This window comes from Phoxinus phoxinus (assembly GCF_949152265.1).
Source record: "Phoxinus phoxinus genome assembly, chromosome: 21".
Lineage (NCBI taxonomy): Eukaryota > Metazoa > Chordata > Actinopteri > Cypriniformes > Leuciscidae > Phoxinus > Phoxinus phoxinus.
The window spans coordinates 7,509,383-7,535,428 of NC_136896.1; the positions used below are offsets into that span (position 1 = coordinate 7,509,383).

The 26,046-nt window shown below is 37.9% G+C and overlaps 2 protein-coding genes and 1 long non-coding RNA gene across 16 annotated transcripts in view; 2 read left to right on the plus strand and 1 right to left on the minus strand.

Annotated features, from left to right (window-relative positions):
* Positions 1-19,737, minus strand: part of LOC306989475 (galanin receptor 2a) — a 97,417-nt gene extending 77,680 nt beyond the window's left edge. For 2 of the 9 annotated variants that reach the window (XM_079595244.1, XM_079595238.1), the window contains exons 1-3: positions 3,299-3,403; positions 357-377; positions 35-145 (exon numbers count right to left, since the gene is read on the minus strand). The gene's annotated coding sequence lies outside the window, so the exon portion shown is untranslated. Of the gene's footprint in view, positions 1-34; positions 146-290; positions 378-3,298; positions 3,429-17,669; positions 17,756-18,058; positions 18,263-19,493 lie in introns of those variants that run through there. The other 7 variants (XM_079595239.1, XM_079595241.1, XM_079595242.1 and 4 more) reach the window with 7 other exon arrangements.
* Positions 414-10,211, plus strand: kcnj2a (potassium inwardly rectifying channel subfamily J member 2a). Of its 2 annotated transcripts, XM_079595233.1 has the most exons (3): positions 3,515-3,706; positions 6,446-6,601; positions 6,666-10,211. In XM_079595233.1, the coding sequence occupies exon 3, from the start codon at positions 6,695-6,697 to the stop codon at positions 7,976-7,978; it is 1,284 nt and encodes a 427-aa protein (XP_079451359.1). In that variant the 5' UTR covers positions 3,515-3,706; positions 6,446-6,601; positions 6,666-6,694; the 3' UTR covers positions 7,979-10,211. The 2 variants fall into 2 exon arrangements, with proteins under 2 accessions (XP_079451360.1, XP_079451359.1); XM_079595234.1 differs by lacking the exon at positions 3,515-3,706 and adding an exon at positions 414-1,096 and having other exon boundaries at positions 6,446-10,211.
* Positions 19,068-26,046, plus strand: part of LOC306989479 — a 64,806-nt gene continuing 57,827 nt past the window's right edge. For 4 of the 5 annotated variants that reach the window (XR_013795644.1, XR_013795645.1, XR_013795646.1 and 1 more), the window contains exons 1-3: positions 19,068-19,170; positions 20,669-20,885; positions 21,450-21,539. This is a non-coding gene — a long non-coding RNA (uncharacterized lncRNA). Of the gene's footprint in view, positions 19,171-20,668; positions 20,886-21,449; positions 21,540-22,882; positions 22,974-26,046 lie in introns of those variants that run through there. The other variant, XR_013795648.1, reaches the window with a different exon arrangement.

Below are 26,046 nucleotides of genomic sequence, written 5' to 3' on the forward strand. Positions count from 1 at the left end.
CAGAGATATTAACAAAAAACATATGTCTACTTACTACAATGAATAAAATTGCTGGGTTTTGGGAGGTTTTCCTGAAAGAGTGAAGTCTCCAGCCCTCCACCTTGTGGTTGGATGCAGTGCTGTCCAAGCATCGCGTTAAATTAGGCTGAAAGGTAAACAGAGGCCGGACAGCTCACGTACCACGTTTCACCTATAAATAGTCTGTATTATTTATAGACTTGAACAAGAAAGTAACTAAAATAAGCACTTTGCAACAGCTTCACAAATAAAAGTTTAACACGGCTCATTACTTATCACAAGTAAGCAATGTGTGACACGCAGCAGCCAGGAAGGGCAAAGGCCTGTGGAACACTTACTGCTGGGTTTTCATTGGAACACTAATAAAGAAATGAGAAACATTCATCTGATTAAACAATAAATGATCATTAATCTCTTTCACAAGGGTCTAATTCCCAACAATACAACATTCATTTTATAAGATGCTGGAAAACAAAGAGTAAAGCTGTGGATATACATAGGCTACTATGAATCTTAGACTTGTACAATTTATTGATCATATTCATAATAGCAAATCCCAGAATAATACATTTCAAAACTGTATGACTTCAAAGTTTTGGTCAATGGCATAATAGACTAAAAAGGCCACAATAATCTTTCATGTTAAATTATTTTATACAGTATTTGTTTAGTGCAACAAAATATGTTTATAACGAAGTATTTGGCTTAAAGATAAATTATATCCATATTGCATTTGGTCTCATTATCAACAAGTGACACATATAAAGTGCGATTTCTAGCATGTTTGTTGTGGGGGGGAAATACGTTCCATAATAAATCACAAACTAAACTGCAAGTCCTACATTATTTGAGGGATTAGACATGTTTCCCAAATGGCAATTATTCAAAACCTAGATGCATGTCATTGTTAAATCTCTGAGGTCAATCTCGGAATTACACAATTGTTTTCAGTGGAGTTGACTTTACGGTAATTTTCACAGCGAAACCAGTCAATGTTTCTCCCGCCCAAACAATTTTGGCTTTTGTTCGTGTCGCTAACTATGGAAACTGTTTCGCCACAGAATAAAAAATAAATAAGGTAACGTTAAGTGCAACTTTTTATCTGACAATTCTGACTTTTTTTCTTTGCAATTGCGAGTCTAACGTTACATCTTGCTATTCTGACTTTGAGATATTCAGAATTGCGAGATAGACTTTTTTTCCCTCCGAATTGACCGTTCGCAAAAGCCACGCCCCTTAGTTATTGTTACTACGCCCGTCAAACAATTGAGAACCATACATAGCCATGGCTGGGTTGAGCTCCATACATTAAGTGATTGGTTTTGGAGTAATGCAGCAGACATATCCTCCAGTGCACGACAGAAAGTATAGACAGAAGAGCGCACGGGAGCACATGCACAAAACAGTGTTGTAAAATTATATATCAATCATTTTTATTTGATCATATATCATTTTACAAAACTGTTTTGCGCATGTGCTCCCGCGCGCGCTATTTCAGTCACAACACTGCAATCAGAGGACACGCTGAAACCATCAACTCTCTGTTCTCTTCATTCATAACTCGTAGCCTACTGAGAAGGATATATTTGTGTAAATAGTTGTGCAACTGCGCAAACTTTGTTTTGAAGTGTAATGTTTGAGTCCCAGAGGAATTTGTGACTGTGTACCTGTTCAACCACATCAAAGTTTCGTAATTAGTAAGTCCGTGCTTTTTCTCTTTTTTTTTTCCTCTTGTTTGCTGACTGATGAGGGGCCGCAGTGCCGTAGAGAAACGGTGTTTGTACATGTAGCCTATTTTTTAATAATAGTTGCAAGCAATCATAAAATACAGCAAGTTTTAAGCCCGTGCAGACCTCATGCCATAGGCGCATCATTGCACTATCTTGCTGAAATCGGAATGTTTGACGGAGGTCCTCCTCCTTAGTTACAGTTGCTGAGCTAGGATTGGACGAGAACCGTTAGAGGGCGGGGTTTTGCGAACGGTCAATTCGCCTTTGGCTAAGCCACGCCCTAGAATATATATTGACCAATCACAGCGCAGCCAAGAACGAGCTTCCACAGAGGGTCCGACACTTTTTCACGGCGCTCCATTGACTTCAACGCAGGCGGCTCATATTTTTGGTCTCGGCAGGCTATTACGTCGTCGTTTTATAAAAAATATGGTTAAACGTTGTGCCGGGGGCATTTGTAACACAGATACGCGTTTCCCAGAGAGGTTGGAGAGGGGTGTCCGTTTTTTCCCCTTCCCAAAACCGAAGTTAAATACTGACAAGTGTCGTCTTTGGATTAAACTGTGTGGAGGTCCTCACAGTCAGCGAAACCCCTGAAGGATCAACAAGCTCACTTTTGTGCTCTAAGATACATTTAAGTTAGCTTTTAACCTTACTGTGAAGTTATAGTTAGACAGTTTTATGCTGGTTTAGATTTATGATTTCGGTTCTCTGCCCTAATTGTTGATACGCTAGCACACGCTGCTAATAAATACAGCTTTATACTCGCGTAGTCCGTTTGCTTTGTAAATAATAACGATTATAGAAGTGAATAGAGACCTACCCAGCTTTGCATGAACAGTGTTTCTCCTGATATTGTGAGTCACAGCCTCCGTCTCGATTAGGATATGCTGTGTTCATTTTTTGACTGTGACCGTTATGCTTTTGCCTGTATTTGGATGCCTTGTTGCTCGCGTTTCACCGTATGTCTTGAATAAAGCCTTCAAACGCACACTGCAGACACTTTTGCCTACTTCTATCGGACACTTTATTTGCTGCTTTATAAAAGTTTGATAAAATTTCAGCAGGAAGAGCTGTCACAGCATAAGCCATGTTGATACCAAACCAGAGCCCAGATGAAGTTGTCGGAGGTAGCAACAGTAACTAAGGGGGGGCGGGGCTTAGCCAAAGGTGAATTGTGAGTTTATATCTCGCAATTCTGACGTTATAACTCACACTTGCTAGTTTTAAAGTCGCAATTGTGAGATAAAAAGACGCAATTATCCTTTAAAATGTTTTATTCTGTGGCGGAAACAAGCTTCCACAGCTAACTGATGTTTTAAATCAAGTCGCGATTTTATTTATGACTTATAAACAGGAAATGACTGTTTGTTGTGTTGTAGTAATTTCATTGCGAAAATCGTACTGTTGCTAATGGTTACTTAACGACAAACTCGACTTGATTATCAGCGTTTTAGCGCATTCTGACAAACTTGTAACGTAACTATGGTTGTTACTGAAAGTATTGCTTGAAAACAATGTTGAAACACATACTTATGACAAACACATACTTTTTAGACACCCGCAACCTTTTGTTTTGGCTTCCTTTGGGGGGATTCAAGCCTTAAATCGCACGCTGCTGTTCTCTATTTCCCTTTCTGTGTGAGTCTGAGTGGAACTGTTGTTTTATCCGCGCGTGAAACTCTCCCTCTCGTCGGATTGGCCGGGTTTAGGAGAGGGGGCGCGACTAGCCGGTGCGTGTTGTTTAAATGGGTTTGAAGCCTAGAAGAAACAGCACATGAGTTACCGCACGCCGCATACAAGAAGAGAAACGTGGAGATTGCTGTTCTTATACTTCATATCAAATGCTATTAATATATTACGTGGAGAGAACAAGATCAATGAGAAGACAGTGTGGATAGTAAAACAATTCGTTGGATATGTATATATGAGAACTGTTTCGTGTTCATTTACAAATGGTAAGGTCATACATATTATTTGATGAAATGTTTTGTTATTGTATGCAACTAAATAAATGTTGTCTGTTTGACTATACGAGGTGTTTTGTGCTGTACATTTGAACTTCATTTCGTTAAGAATGATCTCGGAGATCTCAGTTATATGACTTTTGATAACAGCTCTCCATCTCAGAAAAAGCATAAAAGAAAAGACTTGATCTACAAGTCTCAGTTTAATATTAGGCTATTGCTGTCTGAGAAACGCTTGAGACTGCAAAGAGTTTTCACTTGTGATCTTTCTTATGGGATGATGAGGATGTGTTAATTAAAGTTAATTAATGACCTTCAGGCATATGTCACTACAATGAATGAGAGTGTGATTACTATTTGCTTTTTATTTTCTCTGAAGATACAAATACACAGGGTGACAGAATCTTAACTGTCTTATTACTTTAAGCACTTATTAAGAAGTCCTTTAAAAGAAAGAAACTGAGGAATAAGGTTTAGGGAATATCTTTTCCTCCCACACCTGTTGACTTCTCCATGACAGACTTCACCCGCATGACAGATTTGCCTTAAAAACATATGGGGTTTATTGCTGCATTATGTGCATTGCTGCATGAAACACGTGACTAATTGTTATATAGCCCAGTATTGTTTTAAACTGAGCTCACTGTTGCTAAGTGTGCGTTTGTCTAATATATTTGGAGCACAGCTGCGCTCAGCAGTTGTCAGGCGTCAGTCGGCAGACAGACACGCAGATCCTCTTTTCTGCCTTAAACACTCAGAGACTTTCAATTGGCAGCTAAATTGGTGCTTTACTTGTTTGTCAGGACTATGCACACCACATAGTGTAAACTGTTAACAGAGATAATAGCGCAAAAGGAATTTCCCTAAAATATGCACCCATGTTTTAAAAATATTAATCCTAGTTTGATCATTCAAAAGAATGTAGACTTTTATGTAACATTTTCCATTGGTCCTCGCTGGTCCACGCCATCAAAATAAACATCTTTCCTGGATATAAACACTGTCATATTATGTTTCATGTAAGAAATAATGACATCTATCAACCTGCTCCTTATCTGAATGTCTGTCGGGCCACAAGTGAAAAACAGTCTTTGGTAAAAGACAAAATGTTAAACCAAAAGAAATAAACAGCTTACTTTTGTTCTAGATGGCAAAAATGTGCTCACTACTAAAGTAATTTCAGTTTTAAATACAAATATATTCTCATGCTCTCTCTCAAATTGATTGTGTCATTCGCTTTTACTCGCTCTTCTTTCTCTCTCAAACCCTTCTGCATCCCGTGCATCTGCTAAATAGGATAAAATAGGACCTTTCTTTTTAGTTATGGTTGCTAGGAACATTGAGGGCAGAATATGAGCTTTAATGAGTAGTGTTTTAGCCCTCCTCAGGGAATTGTCACAGGGCTGTCATTATACTGCTGAGAGAGAAGATGAGGTCCCACAAGACAAGCTCTCAAGTCAACAAGCCTTGTCTCAGTCCCTGCTCTGCACCCTACTGAAAACCAGTCTTAGCTTGTTTTTACCTTTGCTGATGTGCAATAGTTTAGACTGTTATGTACTATGAGAAAGGAATTAAGTGGGGCTCAAGAATGCATTTGATCAGAATGCATGCCTTTTTGCCGCTGACTAAATGAGTCTTTCCCTTTTTAAAACTCTTGAAATGTCAATAATCCTTTAGGGAACTGGTCTTATGGCGCTGTTTGTTCATGCAAAAGATCAGCTGTTTCACAAGTATTGGTGATGATATTCTGCAAGACGCTCTTTAAAAGCACATATTATTACAGAAGGTACTGTACTAAAGCTTTTAGGAGGCCTCTATTGGTTAGATGAGTTTTTGCCTATTTAAATTAGTGCATTGGTAAGAGACATACATGACTGAACAAAGCAATTTTCCATTCACCCATACCCTGATTAGCACAGTATGTGAAAACGGGTATTATGAATGGTCCTGTGGGCAATTACACTATATAGGAGAGCACATAAACAGACAGGTTGCCAATGCATTATCAAGTAATGTGGGGCACTGCCTGGTTAAATATCATTGTATTTATTAACATTACAAATTAACTTTTTAAAAATATATATATTTAATTGACAAAAGTATTGGTGCAGTTGGTGATTGAAATTATGACATGATGAAAAAATATTGGATGCTGCCCAGGAAAAAAATAAGTCAATGTAGAATAACCTTTGTCAACATTGGGTAATAAAACTGATGATAATAAAAATAAGTTGGGAAAAAAAACCTGACGATCATGCAAACCAACCTTTACTATTTACTTCACAGCCTCACTGAGCTAATGATTTAGAGAAGGGTTCTGTTATTTTGACCATTTTGGTCTTGTTGGCTAAAACTGCTGGGGTTTTTTTCTCAGTCTGAAAGGAATGGTCAGGGTCCTCTTAAGTTTCAAAGTATGAGTTTTTGATTAAGCACATACCATGTATCAAAGTTAGTATTATTTGATGTGATACTAAATTCACTGGGAAATGTTAACATTATGATTTAATCAGTGTAGAAACGTATTAGTTCAAGCTGAGACTTGCATGAGAATGCGTGAGAATTATGTGCGTGATTGGTCTCAGAGACACGTGTGCTGTTGGAGCCAAAGTCCATTTTTTGTGATTACGTTAATTTAGCAACTGAGACTGAAACAAATCTTCAGTGAGAATGTTGAGTTTACAGTCTGTGCCAATTAACATTAACGTGTATCTTGTTTCCTGTTTTTGATAGGACATTTGATCGATGATATCACCAGAGCAGATGCGAACGGAGTGATCGCCCCATCCTTGGCCCTTTCTGTCAATCAAAAGGTCCAACTGGAGCAAAGAGACGCCTCCTGCGTCCGGCTCTGAACAGCCCCACCATTTCCTGCTTGTGTTGGTCCCCGTGAGTGTTTCAAAACTGTTTCTCCAACGCTTTTTCCAGAAACTAAGACTGTTTTCCAAAGCAGAAACAGCACAGACCTCCCAGACTGAGGTGATGGGAAGTGTGCGGGCCAACCGCTACAGCATTGTGTCATCAGAGGAGGACGGAATGAAGTTGGCCACTGCTGCGGTGCCAAATGGGTACGGGAACGGGAAGAGCAAGGTTCTCACCCGTCACCAAACCCAGAGCAGGTTTGTCAAGAAAGATGGACACTGCAACGTGCAGTTCATCAACGTCAGCGAGAAGAGCCAGCGCTATCTGGCCGACATCTTCACCACGTGCGTTGACATTCGCTGGCGATGGATGTTCGTTATCTTCTGCTTGGCCTTTCTGCTGTCTTGGCTGTTTTTTGGATGTATCTTCTGGCTGGTCGCAATATTCCACGGAGACCTGGAGAATGGCAGTCCCAAATGTGTCTCCAACGTCAGCACCTTCACGGCGGCCTTTCTCTTCTCCATCGAGACGCAGACCACTATCGGCTATGGCTATCGCTATGTTACAGACGAGTGCCCCATCGCAGTGTTCATGGTTGTGTTTCAGAGCATAGTCGGCTGCATCATTGACGCCTTCATCATCGGTGCTGTCATGGCTAAGATGGCAAAGCCCAAGAAGAGGAACGAGACACTGGTGTTCAGCCACAACGCTACGATGGCCATGAGGGACAATAAGCTGTGTCTAATGTGGAGGGTGGGCAACTTGCGCAAAAGCCACCTGGTAGAGGCCCACGTTCGGGCTCAGCTCCTCCGATCCCGCACCACAGCCGAGGGAGAGTTCATCCCTCTAGACCAGATGGACATCGACGTGGGCTTTGACAGTGGCATTGACCGCATCTTCTTGGTGTCACCAATCACCATCGTCCATGAGATCGACGAGGACAGCCCTTTCTATGATATGAGCAAACAAGAACTGGAGAACTCTGACTTTGAAATCGTAGTTATCCTGGAGGGCATGGTGGAGGCAACGGCCATGACCACCCAGTGCCGTAGCTCCTACGTGGCCAGTGAGGTCCTGTGGGGACACCGCTTTGAGCCCGTCCTCTTTGAGGAGAAAAACTATTACAAAGTAGACTATTCTCGCTTTCACAAGACCTACGAAGTGCCCAGCACCCCGTTGTGCAGCGCGAGGGACCTTGCTGAGAAAAAATATATCCTATCCAACTCAAATTCTTTTTGCTATGAGAATGAGGTGGCCCTTTCAAACAAAGAGGAGAAAGAGGAAGGGAACGGGGACAGCCTGGGCCCTGGCGGGACAAACACAGACACTAGCTCAGACTCTGACCACAGCCAGGCCACCGTTCCCTTAGAACCTCGGCCTCTACGGCGGGAATCCGAAATATGACTGTGCAGAACTAACGGGAAGGTTTAACAGACACCTCTTCATACAGGCACATTGAGCTGAACTGAGCCCCTCTGCGAGGCAGACTCGAGCTAACGGTACAGTTGCGAGGAGGAATCGACAGAGAAACTGTACAAGAGTGTTCTTACGAATATGCATGGTTAAATAAAACACAGCATAGAGGCACTGCACAGCTAATGAAGAGTGCACATCAAGGGAGGAGAGGAGAGAGTTTCCCAATTAGGCGGCACTACCTTTTTAGACCGTTGCTTCTGAATGACATGAAGCAGAGAGGATGTAACTGGTTGGCAAAACTTGAAAATGAGCAGGCATGTGTCCATGTGCAATTGTCCAACAATGTAAGAACAATTCAGACCAATATAGTAGACTGATGCTGCTACCAAAGTTGATAATATCATTATTTGTCGGTATAGAACATTTACATGCAGATATTTAGTTCTGTCAATTTAATTAGGCAATTGGTATAATAATAGTTAATTGAAATAACATCATACAAATGAGGGGGAAAAACACAGCAAAGAGTGTTAGTCAATGTCTTAAGTATCATTAAAAAGTCCCGTTCCTACTGTCTAGTTAATTATTCCATTATCCCCTCTTTTCCTTTTCTATTTAAGTCCGCTGGTCTTTGTGTGAGCCACGGGTATTTCTGGAACAGTCTTGCGGGGGGCTTAGGTGGGGGACCTCTATTTGGGAATATAGACAACTCAGTGAATGTTCTTTTTTTAGAAGAAACATTAAGTTGGAAGCCCTCCGCAGTACATTTCAGGTTATCTGAAAAGAAAAATGCGCAGGAGCATGCCTGTTTATTGCGATATAACGGACAGGGTCTTTAGATCAGTATCAGAATGAGAATGACAGTCGTCATGTCCGCAGGGACAAAGAGAGTGAACGTGTTAATGAATGTCTTTCTACAAGTGCTGCTATGTTGCATATTATATAGAGTTTTAGACTTAAACCAAAGAGTATTCAAAATGATCTTTCATAAAGAATGCATCAAATTATTTTATTAGACGTAGGACAATAGGACAAGTCATGACGTGGAGTAAAAATATATATATTTGTAAGTGAAAAGAAATGGTTTTTGTTTGCTTACGCACATATATGGTTTATTTTTATTAATTATTTTCTTATTCTAAGCCAAATAAAGACTACGAATAACAGAGCCCATTGGAAATAAGAGAGCTACAGGTTAGCATACCTTATTTTCAAACCACTACTCCCACCTTTTCATCCCATAACTTCAGTGTTACTAGTTTAGTGCTACATAAGTGTTTGGGTTGGAAAATGTTGGTAGTAGAAAACCTTCAGATTTGAGGTTCTAATTGCATGGATTACATATAGTTTCATTTACAAACTGTGTGGGTGTATAATGGCTGAACGCTTTTGGGTTTTATTGCAAAGAAACGGGAAAGAAAGCATAATCCACTCTCCCTTCAGACTTTAAACCTTTCTAATAATTAATTATTTCTCAATCAACTCTAACCTCTTGTCTTACCTGACAAACTGCAATACAACCCTAATGACTTGTTTGGCAGGTGTACCAAGGACTGTGTATGTAGGACTGGGTAATTAGACTGAGATCATGGTACTGTGATCCAATGACAATCAGAGCACAGAATCTGAGCTCAGAACCGCACTTGCACACAAAATGTGCTCCTGAGATATCACTTGACATTTGATTGTGATGTCTAACTTGTCTCCTCTCACCTTTGTTTTTTTAAATACCTGAAGTAACCCAAAACAGCCACTAGAGCACGTTCTCCGGAAAGCTCTATAAAAGGAGACAATAAAATGATAGGATATTTATTTTGAAAATACTGCACGTTATACGGCTGTGTTAAACATACAAAAGAGTATAAATTGCTACTAATGCTGGTTTATCCTTTTCCTTTTTTTGACGTCATATTTCAAAAGAAACTCCTAATTATGCAGTAGAACTAGTTCACGCTGGTCTACTGTTGGCTCGTCCGAAGGAAACGCTCCTTTTAACGACTGTGGGTCTATAGGCAGCATTTATTTCTCTTTGTTGTAAATATCCCCGTATTTTTTGCAGTTGCTTTTGTACCAGTCTTCCCTATTGTACTGAAAGAAAACAATGGAATGTACAGATTTTTATATTATGATAAATATTATTGTTGTTCTTATTATAATTATTATTATTGTAATTATTATTGTAAATGCTATTTTATTTCTTTTTTCAATAAAACGAGATTGAATGGACAAAAGTCATTGTGTTTCTTGGGTAACTTGGATTGGTAAGTTCTTTAAATAAACATTGGAAACACTGGAAAGACTAACCATAACACATAAAACACAGATATGCAGCCTGAATTTTGTGACCTACGGACAGCTGCTGTAAAATTGTCTAAATAATATTCTTTAAAGACATCTTCAGCTCTTCACATAAAAATACATATTCTTTTATTTATGCATGTTTCTTACATTTTAGGCACTTTTATATATTTTTTGTCATATGAAGGTCACATTAAAAAAGTCTTGGAAACTTTGTACCATGCCTTCATCAACAAACACACACACACACACACACACACACACACACACACACACACACACACAAAAGCACGCACGAACGCTAGGTTTCCATGTTTTATGTGGAACTTTCATAGACATATTGATTTTTGTACTGTACCATACTTACATTTTCAAAAAAACATAATTTTGTATGATTAATAAGCTTTTTTTTAATTGGAATTTGGGACCAAAAAAGATCCAAGGTCAAATATTTGGTAATTCCATACTTGTATTATAATGACATGGGGGCCACACATAAATTTTGATTTTTAAAATTATTTATATAGAGATTGCATTGTCCAGGACCAAATTTTAAATCTTAAAATTAATGATAAAAAATAAATTCTACATATTACTGATAGTATGATAACCACAGAGTGAAGATCATTTCAGTATTTAGTGTCGGCAAAGGATTGAAATAATTTTTTAACCAGCTATTTGGCACCTAATAAAGTTTTTTTTTATTTAGCGTTACCAATATTTTAGTTTGGATGCATCAATAGAAATATACTTAGCAAGACAAAATAGCCATATTATTCCAAAAATATCAAATGTCAAAAAGTTTAACAGAATTCTCCTGTGATGTATTCATGTTCACTGTTGGACATTATTTGTAGATATGTGTCTACAACGCAATGCGTCCATGTCTTAGTAGGCTACTTTTCATTAAAAAAGAAGACACTCTCCTATATTCATTCTCCCATTCAAAAAAATGTCTTTAGAGGTGAGCTGTATCCCAGGGCGGGTCATGGCCACAACTTGCGTAAAACAGCCTGTTGCTGTGAGATACAAAGCAGAGGCTATATCCTTACAAAAAAAACCGCACTCACGCCATTCCTTTTAATTCAAAGCAGCTCGTTGCCACATATTGGCACACCTGTACCAAGCATACATCCTAAAACAATCAAAATAATGAGAAAAAAATCTGGGGTGGGCACATCTGGAGCTTTTAATGCTTTAAAAATGATTGACACCAAAGTGTCATTTGTTTTTTCAAAAGTGCTACTAACCTAAAAGGACTCATGGGGCTCTGTATAACCCACCAGCATTATGTCAAGATGAGAAATACCAGTTTGTTAGGGAAAGGAAATGAGTTCTTTAGTAATACCAAATGCACTGTCGTGCTCCGCACATCCAATACAAGATTTGTGTTTAAGAAAAATGATGGAGAAACTCGATTCAGATTGGTGCCATGGAAAATATCTTTATACACAGGAGGCTTAGATTGACACTAATGTCAACTGAGGTAGCCTGGATTTTTGGAGCAATGGAAAAGGAAGGAACTAAGTGTGTGTGTGTGTGTGTGTGTGTGTGTGTGTGTGTGTGTGTGTGTGTGTGTGTGTGTGTGTGTGTGTGTGTGTGTGTGTGTGTGTGTGTGTGTGTGTGTGTGTGTGTGTGTGTGTGTGTGTGTGTCACCTCATCTGCTCTGTTCATTAATAGTCATTAGCAGATCTTCTGATGATGCAGATATGGCCAGGAAGAACGTTGAGCAAACAAAATGAAACATGTTTTTTTCATGGTTTCTGACCATAAAAATACTTTACGAATAATATTAAGGATTTTTGACTAGCGGTAAAAATGAATTATGTAATGCAAAAGCACTAAGATGTTGTAACTTCCACGTCCTTAAAATATGGCACAGGACATTGCATTAGTTCTCTTCAATATTTCAAAACTGAGCATCGACATGTTCTAAACATGCATGACTATGAAAGTACAGCAACTAAGCCAATCATATATTGTAAATGCGCAAATGTTTTATGTAGATGCAATGAATTATGCCAAACTGATAGATTTAAAGGCCATTACAGTGCACTGTATATATATATAGCTATACAGATATATAAAGAAATTGGTTGTTTTTTTAGTTTACATGCAGCAGAATCTAGAAAATTTAAACATTTAAACAAATTAAAAAGGTGTAAATGTAAAAGAAATTAATTTAAAGAGCTTTTGGGAAATGAGAGCACATTAAATCTCGCACAGAGGGGAGGCTATGGATTCTGGATCGTATGGGACAGGCTGTCACACTGGTGGGAAAATAAGGAATAGGGTGTCACCTTTTTCCGGTCACACCATTTAATATTCCATTTATTTATTGAATTATTCAATGCGGTGACCAGGAAAGGCGCTTTGAGTCTGTACTTCCTGTCTGAAGGGATCACATTGTTGGGTACGATGCATGAGTAACACTGCTTATAGTAGGTGATTTTTTTTCGTCTGCTTCTATAACTCCACCCGCGTTTTTTAGATTTCTCATGCAAGTTGAACATGCTCCAACAAAGCTTCAAGAGACTTAAAGGTTCTGAGAAATGTTTTAGGATACGCTCAACTATTTAGATTGAAAATTCCGTATTCTTGGGTCATTTAAAGGTATGTATCAAAGCAATCTAATAGGATTAATTATTCATTATTAATGGTTCCATCTAATGCAATTTCATTATTTAATCACCCTCTCCCATGAGCTTCACATATATGTTTTCAAACATGATTTTGGTTTTTAGCTTTAGTTTGGTTATTTGTTTTAGGAAATGGTGCAAATCCAAATAAATTATTTTATATACAAATAAAAATTAATATACTATAATAATAATTGTAATATTAATTATTAAAGCAGGAATCTGGATGCTTTTCTGAGAAACGCTGTTGAAAGTGGATTGGGCTTAGCACCACAACACTCTTGTAGCCAATCAGCAGTGTGTCCTATCATGATGGGGGAGGAGAGAGAGTGAGCAAGAGGGGGATTGGAAGAAAGACTGTAGAAAGAGAGATGGCTGAGAGACATTACAAAAGAGAAAAGGCCAGAGGAATATCCCTAGAAAAAGAAGGGTTATGGTCAAGAGCTTTAGGATCTGCGGAAATATTAGAAAAGATTTCCAGTGGGAAGGCCTGAAAACAGACGCAGAGGTTACATTGTATCTTCTCCATATGTGAGTACATTGGTTTTGCTATGTTTCACAGAACCAAGATATGCTGTTGTTGTAATGTTAGCTACAGTAAAAGGACAGTTTTGAGTGTCATTGTTTATCTGGAGCTGATATGCAGCTGGCGACTAACGAGTCAATTTTCATTTTCATCGTCATTTTCGCTTAATTTTTTGCAAAGCATTATTTTGCTTCGACTCAGCAATGATAAAGAGACATCCACTCTTCCATTGTGTCTGTGTGCATTTTGTGGGTGGAGCAATGAAGTGAGGTGTGTGTGTTTGTTTGGGTTGATTTCAAATATCAAGTGTTTCTCAGAAATCGCTTACATCACCTTTAAAGTAAAACATCACAGCTCAGCACTCAGAATAGGTCTGCAAGTTCAGGATTTGCAGCATGCAAATTGTGTTCAGAACTAGTTTTGCAACATTACATGATTTGGATAACTCCTTTAGAGAGGATCGGCCACTAAAACAATCCATGTGCAAATAAACAGTGCTATCAGCGGGCACCCAGTATGTTTTGATAGCAAAATGAACCATTGTATCGTAGAAGATCAAGGAAATTGTTATTCCTCATGATATTAATCCTTTAACCATTTAATTATTTTATTTATCCCATGTGGAAAAATTTAAGGAACTTTTCACTTTGGGATTTAAAATGTATAAGAGGAATCTCGGTTGTGTCCACAAAAAGGTTAATGATTTTGAAGTCTGGTTTAAGTGTATCTGTCCACAAACAGGTGATTTCTTTTAAGATTTTCTGCCCAGCTGTGATCTGAAGGGAGGGTAAACAATACTGAACTCAAAGGCCCCTTTCCAGGCAACACAAAACAATCTGTGTACCAAACTATCACCGGAAAAAACCTTCTAACAAGCCACCGTCTGGGAAACTGCTTTCTCAGACACTCCGAGCTCTGCCGTAAGCCTGTGATCTTCACAGTGTTGTGTCTGTTTATTGAGCACACTATTCCTGTTTCACACGATCTTCTGCTCTGACGATCAGAGGATCACGGCTTACAAGAAATAGCTGAGACCTGAAATTCTGTTGAAATAAAAACTGGTAGAATACAGTTTCTCTACCATATGAAGCATGCAAGACATGACAGAACAAGAACGTGGATGCAAATAATCAGTGCTTACTGCCATGACTTTCCCAGAAAAACACCATAAAGGTGTGACAAGGAACATATTGTGCAATCAGAAAGTGAGATTTAAAGAAAGAGATAAAAGAAACCACCAATACCCCATTCTATGAATGATTTCTGAAATATTGCAAAAAACAATATGGCATAATAAAAATGTCAATGAAGGCATGGTAAAAAGTTTTCAAAACACTTTTATTGTGACCTTAATACAACAACAAAAAGGTTGAATTCAACCGGATGTATAAAAGAAGCTTAAACTGAAACATGCATAAATACAAGAATAAATATTTATGCGAAGAGCTGAAGATGTCTTTAAAGAATAGCAGCTTAAGACAATTTTTATAGCAGATAAGTATATCTGTTTTATTCTTACAATGACTTTTAAAGTAATATAAAAACAGGATTAAATTAGAAGCATTTTTTTTTGTCAGAGAATATATGTTAGCTAAACAGGATTTGTTAGATATAAATTTCTGTTCTGGAAAATATGACACCACCCATAATAACAGTCTTAAAATATATTTTTCTTCATTCAGCGGCAAAAACTTTTGAAATAACTTTTTTTCTGATCGAGGTTTTCCATTATAAGGGCGAGCGAGCGAGAGAGAGAGAGGGGGGGGGGGGGGGGATCCCTGCTGTCACTGGGCAGCATGCGTCATTTTTAGCGTCTTTCTCAGAACTCTTTGCTTTAATTCTAGTCTGCTTCAGTTTGCTCTCTGTGGCCTCAGTGACTTGTCAGGAAGCTCACTCTGCCCCTGCCCTGTCGGCATCATTTAATAATATTATCGGCATAATAAGAGATGGGTGGGAGACTTGTCGCTGATATGGGTGCAACTAATTTTCCATGAATATTGCATGAATGAGCAGAGTGAAATGCCTGGAAAACAGCTGTTGAGATGAATAATGGAACAACATACACCTGTATCAGAGGATGTCCCCTATAACTGGACTGAACTGTAAATGATGCAACCATGTAAATATTCATGAGATAGCCTAATTACTAAAACTTTAAGATAGGTATAGCCCTCGTAGAACGCAGCACACAATGACAAAAAATGAATTCCCTATAGTTTCTAGCATCTGCTGAGTGAATGAAGCCCCAGGCTGCAAACAGTGTGCTATGGAATGGGTTTTACTGCACTGAAAAAAAAAAAAAAAAAATTAATCCGTAAAAATAGGCCACAGTGTACTGTATGAAGGAAGTTACCTGTTTATGAAGTTACGGGTTTTACCTGTATTTTGAATTACACATTGCATTGTGTTTTGTTTTAGGTTTAACTTTCCTAACATTTCAGCAAAATTACTGGATAATGACCTGGCAGAAATGTCTTTATTTTTTACAGTGTGTAGTTATCTTGCAAAATTCAGCAAGAGCTGACAACAGCTGAATGGTAATGTCATGTTATGAGGCTTGATGGTCATGGGAAAGCCGTGCAGAATTTAGGGTAAAAAAAAAGAAGGTACGTACTATAAAGATCTGGCAAAGCCATTACAAGTTTCAAAGGAGAATGAAACGCAGTTTTACCAACACCAACCCAGGCAGTGTCTGAAAAACCATACGTTTGACTTTAAAGCTTCCGTTAAAAAGGTCAAATGCGTGGATACCCAAAGTTTTAATTCCATGTTCCGTCTGCTCAGTTTCACAGCATCCTGTTAAAAGTAATAAGACCAAATATTTAGCTCTGGCTCAAAAACCTTATAGCGCTTTATATCAGTTATAAAACCAGATGATACCTGGACAATTTTTACACTTGACAGTAAATGACAGCCTCATAAAAGAGGACATTGAGAACATTTTTCGCACCTTAAAAATGTACATCTGTGGAATTTCATTGTGCTCCCTTCAATCAGACTTGAGGAAACTGAAATTCAACACTGTCAAGAATGTTAGTAATTTTGAAGGTAAACTATGTAACTTTTGGTTTAAAATGTTTAAAATGAACTAAATTTAAATAATGAGTCAATACATCTTACTTTATTCCAAAATGTGTTTTTGTCTTACCCTGATTAACTATAGTAAGCCTGTTATAAGTGTTTATGTTTTAGACCTGTAGGGATGGTTTTCGCAAACGTCACTCGTCCGTGCGAGTCTTGTCATATCCGTAAATAGTTAAAATTCCCCAGGCTACTTTGACGCATACTGTATATGGAGTGGCATAGGATTTGTCACAATTAGCGGGAAAGGTTGACATGGATTTGCTAAATCTTCAACCACCAGGGAATCACCTGCTTTCAAAAAACACAGAACAGATGTAAGGTATTTTATTCAACAGATAAATTGCCATGTATACAGTAGCTCTCTAACAGATTAAAGCATTATATATTGTGAAGGGTAATTCCATTGTGCTTGTTGTAGCACTGTGCTGGAATTTACCATGTCTTTTATTGGGTATTTATTGGGTAAAGCTGTAAGATCTTCAGCTAGTCAGCTTGAGATCCTTTCCATCTAAACTGGTTATATCTCTTAAGGCTAGAAGTGAATGTTTTATGAGCAGTAGGATAATCTCCATCTTTTTTGTAGTTATGAGAAAGAACCATATTCACCAGCACAGTCATGCAGAGCCAAAGCACAACCAAAACAATGTTCTTCCACAAAAGGTATGCAGTTTAGTTTTTTTTAGGGGCTAGAGGGCTAAAAGTTACATAGTGTACCTTTAATTGAACAAAGATCATGTGTGTGTGTGTGTGTGTGTGTGTGTGTGTGTGTGTGTGTGTGTGTGTGTGTGTGTGTGTGTGTATATATATATATTATTCATATGACTATTATTGTTATTTTTTTTACCAAGTTTTTACCATGTTTGCTAACATTTTATTATAGATTATATAGCCTATATCAATAGCGAGCAGCGACTTATTCAACTGAGTATGCTGTAACAGACACTCACTGATAGACTAACAAACAGATAGATAGATAGATAGATAGATAGATAGATAGATAGATAGATAGATAGATAGATAGATAGATAGATAGATAGATAGATAGATAGATAGATAGATAGATAGATAGATAGATAGATCTAGTGTAGGACGGATTTAGCCCTGATGGACAGGAGATAGACCTGGCGCATACAGTCATGATGACCTTGACGGGACAATCACACAGTGTGAAGCAGAGTTCAGGCCTTCAGCAGCTGGTCTCTGGTAGGCAATCTGGACCTGGCACAGGAGTTAAAACCGAACAAATGTTCCCCTGGTCATTCACATTTATAAACTGCAGCTTTTAGATGTGGGATAGAATAAGAACCGGTAAAGCATAAATGATTTTGATTGGAATTTTCAAGTCCCTGATCTTCAAGGGATATGAGAGGCTGGGAAGTGTTTTAGGTCAAAATTTTCCAGCAAAAACAAGGCATGTCTGATTTTAATTTAATCTTGAGTCTTTTTGTGGCTGCCACAACATTCTTTCAGTAGTTCAAGAGAACTTGAGAACCGTTGTGATGTCTCTCAAAGTCCACTGACCTGCGGGCTGGAATGAATGACCTGAAACGCCATGTATCTATCCATACATCTTTAGATCTAGATGGGGTTATTTCCTCACTGAGTCATCTCTCCCATCTCCTGGGTCACTGGGGTAATGTTGGTGAAGAGACGATGAAGTTGTAGGTTTTTTTTTTTTCCATCCATCTGTCCCACTATAATAGTCCTGTCCTGACTGAAATAGATCTGTGTTGTAGGGAGAATTTAGTCAGCGCTGGGCAGCTGCGATATTATAGCTCAAGTGTTAATCCCACATATCTTCATATTCTGATAAAGATAATGGAGATTGTGAAATTCTAAACTTGAACGCACATCCAGGTTTTTCTTTCTTTTTGTATCAATCAGCTGGTATTTATTTGTTGATTTTTTACCACTGTCATCCTGAGAGCTTTCGTCTGTTTTTTATCAGGACAGAGGAAATCATCTTTGCTTTTATTTGATCAGTGTTTATTGAGCTTAATCATAGTTCCGACGAGGACTCAAATAGCACAGAGGTCTTCATTTAACCGTATACGTGTCCTCTTTACAACAATTCACAAATTTTGACCTAGCCTACTACGGGGTTCATATTAGCTCAAAATGAGAACAAATGACAATTTTTTAGCAATAAATAAAAAAGCATCTCTTCCTGGAACATTTTAGTTGTAAACAGAAAAAACATTTATAATGCCTTAAAAGGATCCTTTTATGCCTTTTTACGAGGTCTTGATTTTGTTTTTGGGGTGTACTGGAATATGTTTCCATGCTTGATTGTTAAAAAAAATCCATTATTTTTCACATATTTTTACATTATTACAGCTCCTCTCTCCCCAGACTGGTCATTGGTAATTTTCTACGAAGCCTCTCCTTCCGAAAATGAAATGTGCTGTAAATTGGTTAGCAGGTCCAGTGTGTTGTGATTGGCAGCTCCCAGCGTGTTCGGAAATGTGACGCCCCTTCATAACCGCGAGCTCTACTCAGATTAACCTAACGATGGTGTCAATTTCAAACCATTTCAAACCGGATTCAAAGACCCTGACAATGTTAACGAACAAGACAAGTGGGTTGTGCTGAACGGATTTGCAAGCATGGATTTCACAGGACGTTTCAAAGTGGTATGTTTTTTTCTTATAGATACGATGTTATCCACCATTTAATCATATTTGTCGGAAAATTATATGATAATACAAACAGAAATCGATCACAAAATCATGGATCCTTTTCCTAAGGGGTGGTGAACATCTTACAAAAACAAGAGCTTACAAAAGCTCAAGTAAACACTAACGTTACATCAATACCGCAATGTTAGTTAGCTGGCTAACGTTAGCAGAGGCAAAGCTTTGCCCTTTACATCATAGCTTAGCAACTAACGTTACATACAACTTATAACTGGAACTGTTAATAGAAAACACAACAACAAATAATAAGACATACTTACAAGTTGTGATCATACAACAGATTGTCCCGACAAAATGGGATGGCTACGTCTTTCAGGAGAAGCTTTTGTGTGCTCTCTTGGAAGCTGTTCTCCGTAAAATGTGAAGCGCACAGACAAACGTTAAGGTTATAATGGTCAGGGACAGCCTTAAAAAAAAAAAATGTAACCTCTCTAAGTTAAGTTCTTTACGTTTTTCTGGGGTGTAAAAAACAGCAACAACAACTTTTTCTCTTCTCTAAAGCAGCCCAACATGGCCTCACCCCCTTTGTTGTGTCTCCCCGGGGGTGGGATATTTATGTAAATTTGAGGCTTTGTGATGTCACCAATCCAGGAAGAAGCTCGTTGTAGTCCCCAGTAGTCCTTAAAAGCAATTTCTGTACATTTCTGTATTCATATCTCCCTTTGCATTAAACTTTGAGCGTCGTAACTTTGCAGATGTTGTTTATGCTCAAACAGCAACATTAGACACAAACTAAAGTTACAGCAAAATTACACTCGAACTAAAGTTTAAAAAGTAAAATCATAATCATGGACCCCTTTAAGGGAAAGTTCACCCAAAAAATTTAATTAATTTACTAATTAATTTAAATTGTTGTTCCAAACCGGCAAGACTTTTTTCTTCAACATATATTTTTGATTCCATACAATGAAAGTCATTGAATTTTTGTCCACACAATGAACGTTGGTTTAAGTCTAGTTCTTTGGATCCCATTGACATTAATTGTAGTACAGACAAAAACGGCTGAAACGTTCTTCGAAATATCTGTTTAAGATGTGCAAACAAATTTAAGAAATCATCCTGAAATATCCTCCACGCAAGTACTACACAAGCTTGATTTCATGCATCCCAATGCATTAATATATACCTTGAAAGCGATGTAAGTTTCTTTGGATAAAAGCGCCTGTCAAATGCATACATGTTATGTTAATTGTTTAGAGCCTTTAGGGCTTCACCTTTTTTCCAAGAAATGTGCCTGTCATTCAGTTCAAATATTTAAGCTAAATGTGAAACCAGAGCAACAATTACAATGTTTGACATCCTTCCCCAAAAGGCAGAATAAACACTGTTGTCATGTATCTCTCCTCATCCTGATCTAGTAAAGCTAGAAGTAATAATTCTTTTGTCATGACCATTTTGGTCCTGTGGTCTAAGGCTTGTGTTTTTCAAACTGCAGTACGGTCCTGAGTCACTCATAGTGACAAACTATGTGATGATCTGGCTCTGCAGCTCCACTCTCCATCTCCTTCCATGTGCACAGTCCCATCTAACGACAGGCAATCAGGAAGAACCATCATCATCATCATTATCCAGCTAGATCCCTGCGCTAATTTAATCCGGCCACCCTCCAGTCTTATTTTAGAACATGACACAACCCCCTTCCTACTCAACCGGTAAGATTACATGTTGCTAATTGAATTTCTTTCCTTTATTTTTACCAGGTTTGTTTCCTATTATAGCTGTTTAATAGAAAAAATACTACAGCGGAGCATAAAAAAATAACATATCCACAATAATGTGCAAACAGATGTTAAGTGTTTTGTAAGCACATCTGCCTTAGTGACACACTGCTGCATGACTGTAAAAACGCACGAGCAGTTATTAGATTATGCGTGAGTGTTTGCAAGGACACAACATTAATCAACATGTTTTCGAAAGCCTTGTTGCCAAGGAAAAAAAAAGAAAAAAAAGAAGATAATTCTGCCAGCATCAAAAGAACATCACTTTTGGGGAAAAGCTCAGCCTACGCATTTATTAACACACTGCAGACACAAAAATGCAAGGTTCTTGTTCTGTCCTTGGAAACACAGGATTAGGAAAACCACCTGTTGCACTCATAAATAGGGTTGCTAAAATGTTTGAGTGCGCTCTTATACCGAGTTGACATTACGCAGCATTAAGTGTGGTCGGATTTAAAATAACTCTGTCTGAACTGTGATTTGTTTCTCACATCACAGACATTGCCGACACTGATGTATGGATGGATGCAAAGTGAATGACTGAAATTTCAAATCAACCTGTTGCGCTCTATCTCCTCCTCGTCTGCGGTAAGTATGTGAGATCTCCAGACTTATCTCTGACTATGTCAGATAGCGTTCATGCCAACTGGGCTTTTCCTGAGGTTAGTAATGGGTGTGAATACAGCATCTTGCTGAGTTGTCACATTATCACGGGTAATTGATGCTATTTTGCTAATTACACTGCAAATTTTAAGCACAAAAAGAACTATTCACATGGAAAGAATTCTTTTTTTTTTTTTTTTTAGAAAAGGGTGTTTATGCTGCTGAGGAGAAGACTTGATCATTGTTAAAATTTAAAGGGATATCATTACTCACCCTCATGTCGTTTCAAACCTGTAGGACTTTTTTTCTTCAGTAGAACATAAAAGATATTTAGATTAGGCCTGTCAAAAGATTACTTTTCTTTTTTCTTTTTTTTTCATCTAATTAATTACATGATGTGCTGATTTATTAATAAAAAAATTACCCCAAAAGATAATTTAAAGTTATTATTGTGTTAAATGAGAAAAGCATCAAATAGACATTCGAAAAAGTAGCTTTAGAACTAAATATTTTATATTAAACTTTATATAAACAAATATATAAACTTTTAAACTACAACTCAGCTCAGATATGGCATGAATGCATTTGCACCGCAATTACAATTAAATAATACCATGAGATTAACAGGTTTTAAATGGGTATTAAATACTTTACCCAAAAGGTGAAAATTCTCACTCTCTTGTACAGTAGTTTAAAACCTGTATGACTTTCTTTCTTCTGTGAAACATAAAAGAAGATAATTTGAGAAATGTCTTAGTATTTTTCAGTTTGGTTACCAACAAAGTTACCATTGAATCATTGGTTCAGCCGATTCGTTCAAAACGCGGATTCATTCAAACGAAACTTGACGCACAACAGTTCTGCTCTGGCTTCATAGGTCATATTTTCATTGGCAAAATTGAGCAAACAATATTGTAATAAATATAACATGATATTAACTTCTTTATTGAACTGTTGTATAAAAACAATATCACGTTTGCACTCCTGCATTTCGGAACAGAAACAGCACTCATGTGATATTGCACATAATGCTCATGTAATATTAACTATATCATATGATATAAATATGATACAAAAACCCACACAAGGACATTTTTGCACCACTATTTTGAGCAATCAACTTTATTAAATGTAAGATGGTCTGGGCCAAGGTGGGTGCGTTAATTGCATCAATCGTTATATCGTGTTTTTTTTCCTCCATAACTTATTGGTTATGAATGCGTTAAAGCGTAAGGTAAACTATGCCTTTAATTGCAGTATGTGCAAAGTAATCAAATGGAGTAATCTAATAAAGATGGTAAAATACTCTTTCATTTTTCTCTTTGAAGCAATAACTGGCATTTAGTCCGTGTCGTGTCTATGGTGTGTAAACTAGTGGCCAGACCCCCGACAGCTGGGATCGCAGAGCCAACAGTGTGGGTGGATCACGTCAAACAGAGGGGGTCATGATGGGTCAGGAATTTCATGAACAATAGGAAGAGCTTATTCTGTCTCCAGGGGCCTGGCATGCTTTTGATCGAAATGTAAAATGAGGATGTGTTTAGTGCAACCGTTGTTTGGTTGCACAGGTAGCAGACTGTTATTTTGTTTAGCTTCTGACACCATGACTTAATTTATGTTCATTTTTTAAAAGAATGAGATTTTTTATTGCATTTTGGGAGTATTTTTGTGATTTGCAACCATTAGAAATTCCCCCATGATGACTCATGAGAAAAAGAAAGTAAGTCAGTATTGTGAAAAAGAAAAAAATGTCATGCAGATGAATCCGATCTCTGGGACGGATCTGAAAAAGATGCACGGCAGCTATCAGCTCAATCACATGCGCTAGAGTTGTTCTTTTCTTTTACATGGCTCACTGCTCGCAGACTAAATGTTTTAAATGAAAACAGATTCATCAGCAACGAGGGACTGGTATTCATCCCGCCCAGGACCTGACTTATAAAACAAATGTGGACTAAAAAAAGTCCTGTGAATTGGATTAAGGTGTCATATCATGTAATTTTATATGGCACCATAGCATTTGCATTGCATTGAATATTTTTTGTGCTGAAAAAGTCAAGGTGTAATGAAAAATTCTTGACAAAAATGTTTAGCATAATTGTATCATAAATACATACATGTATATATATTCTTTATTATTATAAGTTAATACATTTTTGTGTATTAACATAATGTTAAGGTACAATTTTTAACAAAAAGTCAAAATAAAATAAAAACTCATATAACCGGTTTATGATGAGAAACATTTATAGTAATAATAACAACCAAACTACAATCTCTGAGGCACAAGAAAGATAAATGACATAGATAAGCTATCCTCATAATGCAGATCCTTTGCTCTTCATTATATTTCATTAGCGCTAAAAATCCTCCAGTTTTAGACAGTAAGTGAAATAGATTCAGAGAAATATTGAATTGTCCAGAGAGTCAGTTTTATTCCAATTCAAATGACTTTGTGTCATACTTATGATTGCTGGACTCTTCCAGAATTTCCCAGAAACACATGAACTTGAAGAAACATCATAAAAGACTGCATTTCTGAGATCTTCTAAAAGACTATGTATGCATTTTGTAATGCATGACCATTCTTGTTGTTTTACCTGAGGCAATAAATGGAATGCCAGTGAATGTAGGTTAGTAAAAATAAAAGCATTTCTTTACAGAGCCCCGCACGTGACATGCAGAATGGTCATTACAAAATGCATACATAGTCTTTAAGAAGATCTCAGAAATGCATCTTTCATGATGTTTCTTCAAGTTCATGTGTTTCTGGGAAATTCCTATGAGTCCAGCAATCATAAGTACAAAAATACATATATCGTAACCACAAATTAAGAATTTGTTCTCTCGCTCTAGTAAATCAGGGCTACGATTAGGAATTCGTTCCCACGATTTATTAATTCCTTCCCTCGTTTTAGTAAATCATGGCCACGTTGAACTAATTAGTTCCCTTTTGTGATTGAACTAAAACAAGGAACGAATTATTACAACGTTGGCCATGGTTTTGTGAAGGGAACTAATTATTATATTGTGCACATGATTTACTTAAAACGAGGGAACAAATTGGCAAAGACGTATTAGTAAGTCGTGGGAACGAATGGCGATATGCAAATATTTTTTTCCAGCATGCCATGTGTGGGGCTCCATACTTTCCCTATCAGTTTGCTGACAAGTTTCTTATTTATGAGGAGGAGAAGTTAAGCCGTTCCCAAAGTACCCTTACCTATAAATGAGCTGCATTTCAGCTAACCCTAAACTGACCTGCATTTAAACACTGACCCCCAGAGGTCCTGCTGACCTCATTTACAGCACATTAGCACGTGTGAATTTCTACGCGATTGTATTGGTTGTATAGTGTTTGTCTATAGGGCTGCCCGGTTGTGAATGCATGTCTGTTTTATAATCATAGGTGTGTATGTGTCAGTCAGTGTGAGAATGTATCACTTCTTTCTCACATGCGTTGGCGGAGTCCGATCTGAGCTCCATTTGACATCCGCAGAATTCTTGGCATCTCTCAGCAGACACTATAATTTGAGGCACACACGCTCTCTCTTTAAACTTCTCTCTTGGTCTCTCTCTCTTTCTCTCTCTCTCTCTATGGTTTGATATCAACCAGGATTACCCACAACGCATTTGATACTTTTATCAACGGTGACAACAGTCACTTAGGCCACAACAGGTGCCGCTCGGTATTAAAACCGATACCTTGGATAATGTCAAGGACATGCAGGTTTCTCTGTCTATGAGAGAAGCCATTCTTGGAAGGATTTTGGGAAATGTACTTGTCCTTCCAATGCTGGCCATCTAGAGCTAACACAAAGCTGACAAACTGATCCCCACTGACAGTAAACAACACGTAGGTCAGGCTGCTGGAAGACTGCCTTTGCGTGACTACATTAGAAGTTAATAAACCTCTCCCAACCGACCGATATATTTGTCAAGCCAGATGTAATCCTGTTAGTCCAGTCTGTAACTGTCTGAAGTCTTGATGTAAAGATAATTCTGGTTTTGAATCTGTTGAAAAGAATGTAAAGTGTGCGAGTTTCCCCCTGTTGCTGAGGGTGAGAGATCGGTCACTCGTGTAAAAATAACACTGTTGCATTGATACTTTGTGAGCTGCTCTAAAGAGAGAAACATCCGCAGCTCTGACTGTTTAATAAACTTAAATGGGTTACAAAACTTTGCTTAAAAATAACCTTAGTTGTTTTAATATCTTTATTCAGGAGAAAACACACATGGTCATTGACTATTTACATGCACTAGATAGATCGATAGATTTGCGTTGACATACGTCACGAGACTCACGCCAAACGTTAGCGATTGGTTATGGCAGATCCAGAGTGGCTCTGGGCAGATCCAATAGTTTTAAACTTCAACAGAGTACCCGTCTACAAGGAAGTTAACGCTTGTCAATGGAGAGTGGCCAGACTCTCTGTACAAATTAAATGTACGAGAGTCTGTTAGGACCAGGCTAAAATATATGAGCGTTGAG

Coding starts and splice junctions, on each gene's coding strand:
- kcnj2a (XM_079595234.1), top strand. CDS start 6,695: ATGGGAAGTGTGCGGGCCAACCGCTACAGCATTGTGTCATCAGAGGAG.